This window comes from Anneissia japonica, unplaced genomic scaffold (genome assembly GCF_011630105.1).
Source record: "Anneissia japonica isolate Jap-2015-1 unplaced genomic scaffold, ASM1163010v1 scaffold146805_len2531_cov182, whole genome shotgun sequence".
Classification (NCBI taxonomy): Eukaryota; Metazoa; Echinodermata; class Crinoidea; order Comatulida; family Comatulidae; genus Anneissia; species Anneissia japonica.
The window spans coordinates 256-2,531 of record NW_022724732.1 but is presented as its reverse complement, the minus strand read 5'-3'; the positions used below and the strand labels follow the sequence as shown (position 1 = coordinate 2,531).

Genomic DNA, 2,276 nt, shown 5'->3' with positions numbered 1-2,276 from the left:
ACTAATTTATTTCATTAAATTGAAAATGTTAATTATTTTGGACAATATGTATAATTCTACTTACGGCTGATCCACGCTCTCCTTGCATACCTGGCATACCAGCAGGTCCTGGGGCTCCAACTTGTCCACGTTCACCAGCGGGTCCTTGGGCTCCCTGGCTACCGGAATCCCCAGACATACCAGGGGCACCTGGAAGACCTCGGACACCAGCTGGGCCTGGCATACCCTGTGTGCGACAAGAACAGTAATATGATTCACATAATTAATCACAACACAGTATACAAAATCAAGACAATGTATACACAACATCAACCTTTACCTTTTTTACCTATATCAAGACACTGTATACAACATCAAGACACGGTATACAACATCAAGACATAGTATACAACACCTGACTTCAATTGTGTTTGTTAATTCACTAATATTTATTTTCATTATTAAAAAAATCCAACAAAATGTTTATTCACTTACCAAAATACCTGATGGACCCGATTCACCTGGTCGTCCTGGAAGACCTTGGAGACCCTGTGGGCCAGGAGAACCTTCATCTCCCTTATCTCCTTCTTGTCCTGGCATACCTGGTGGTCCTTGGCTACCTTGTCGTCCTGGGCTACCACTGTCTCCACGGAGTCCCTTCAAATTTCAAAATTTATATCAGTAGTAGAACATTAATATTAACGCCAACTTTCTAATAAACCATGAGTTTGAAATCATTATTAGAAATTTAATTTCCAATGTATTATTCAACATTATTTTACTGCAAATACTCTGGTCTTCACCATGAGCTCTTGATGAAGGTCAGACAATTTGTTTGGTCATATAATGCAGATTTATACAATATATAAGTATAATACTATTTCAATGAGTCTATATATCTTATTTCTATTACTTACGGGTTGTCCATCTTTTCCTGGAGCTCCAGTAGAACCTTGGGCTCCAACAGCTCCCTAAAATAATTGAATACAAATGTCTTTTATTTCATTTTTATTTCATTTATTCACTTCTTCAAAAAGGACAAAGGGCAGACAAAAAACAAAAAAGAGGCTGGCTTCCCAAAAAGAGATACTAGATCTCTGTCGAGTTAACAAACACAATTAAAACAGTAAATATAAACATTATAATTTCATATAAATATACAATACATTATTGTTGTAATAATAATAATAATAATGATAATATAATCGATAAAAAGATTATATAGAATTTTAAATATAAAAGTTAAAATAAAATTAATAATTGAAAAATCATTTATAATCTATCTGATCTTGAAATTGTGGAATCGGCTATCGCAGTGGTTTGGAGTCAGTCAGTAACCCAAACTTAAGGAATTATGTCCAATGATTAATGTTTTGAGAATAGATCCCTGGCAAATAATAATTTATACAAATTATATAATAAACAAAATTAAATAACATTCGCATATATTATTTTTCTATATTTACAATTCTATATTAATATATTAATTCTATATTTATAGGCATTATATTGTCAATTAATGCTTATACCCTACAGTAATTCTTTGAGAAATGCATAAATCTGTTTGATTAATAAGTAAAACTTACGGTTGGGCCAGCTGGGCCGACGGGTCCCATTGGTCCGGGAAGTCCAGCAGCACCCTGCGAAATAAAGTATAAATGTTTAACAGATATTGTAATAAAAGACACTATTTAAGTCATTAAAAATCAAAGAGACAAAAAATTAACTTCTTCCATTTATTTATATATAAAATTGTGTGATACAGAATGATATAAAGTTGCACAGGACATCATATGATAAACAATATACACCAAAATAAAGATGGATTATTAAAAAGTTTATCTAAAAACCTCATTACATCATAGAGGAAATGCAAAAATATAAACGTATGAATTACTTACAACAGCACCACCTTCACCTCGCTCTCCCTTGGGTCCAGAAACACCTGGAGCTCCCTGTGAAAATTCAATATAGAACATTAAACACATTACCACAAAAATAAATTCTCAATAATTATATAAATCACAATACTATTATAACAATTGACTAATATGGTATATTTAGAATAGAGTTTTGATATTTTAATAAAACTGAAAAAAAACCATGTTTATTCAAATTCACAAGTTCTATCACCATGGTTTCTTCTGGTAATATAGCATTATCGCCAAATGGCCGAGCGGTTAAAGCAGGGGCACCGTGATCATAGCCAACAATATTGGCACGGGTTCGCGGCCGGCTCGCTCCTATAGTTCTGGTGGTGGAACAAGTTTTCTTATCCCTATAAACCGTAGGCCCAG

The 2,276-nt window shown here is 33.4% G+C and overlaps 1 protein-coding gene across 1 annotated transcript; it reads right to left on the bottom strand.

Moving 5' to 3' along the window:
* Positions 1–28: 28 nt before the first annotated feature.
* Positions 29–1,982, bottom strand: LOC117112539 (collagen alpha-1(I) chain-like). The gene is made up of 5 exons (XM_033255620.1): positions 1,881–1,982; positions 1,566–1,619; positions 897–950; positions 475–636; positions 29–226 (listed from the first exon to the last, which is right to left on the bottom strand). The coding sequence occupies exons 1-5, from the start codon at positions 1,965–1,967 to the stop codon at positions 29–31; spliced, it is 555 nt and encodes a 184-aa protein (XP_033111511.1). The 5' UTR covers positions 1,968–1,982.
* Between the last annotated feature and the right edge of the window lie 294 nt (positions 1,983–2,276).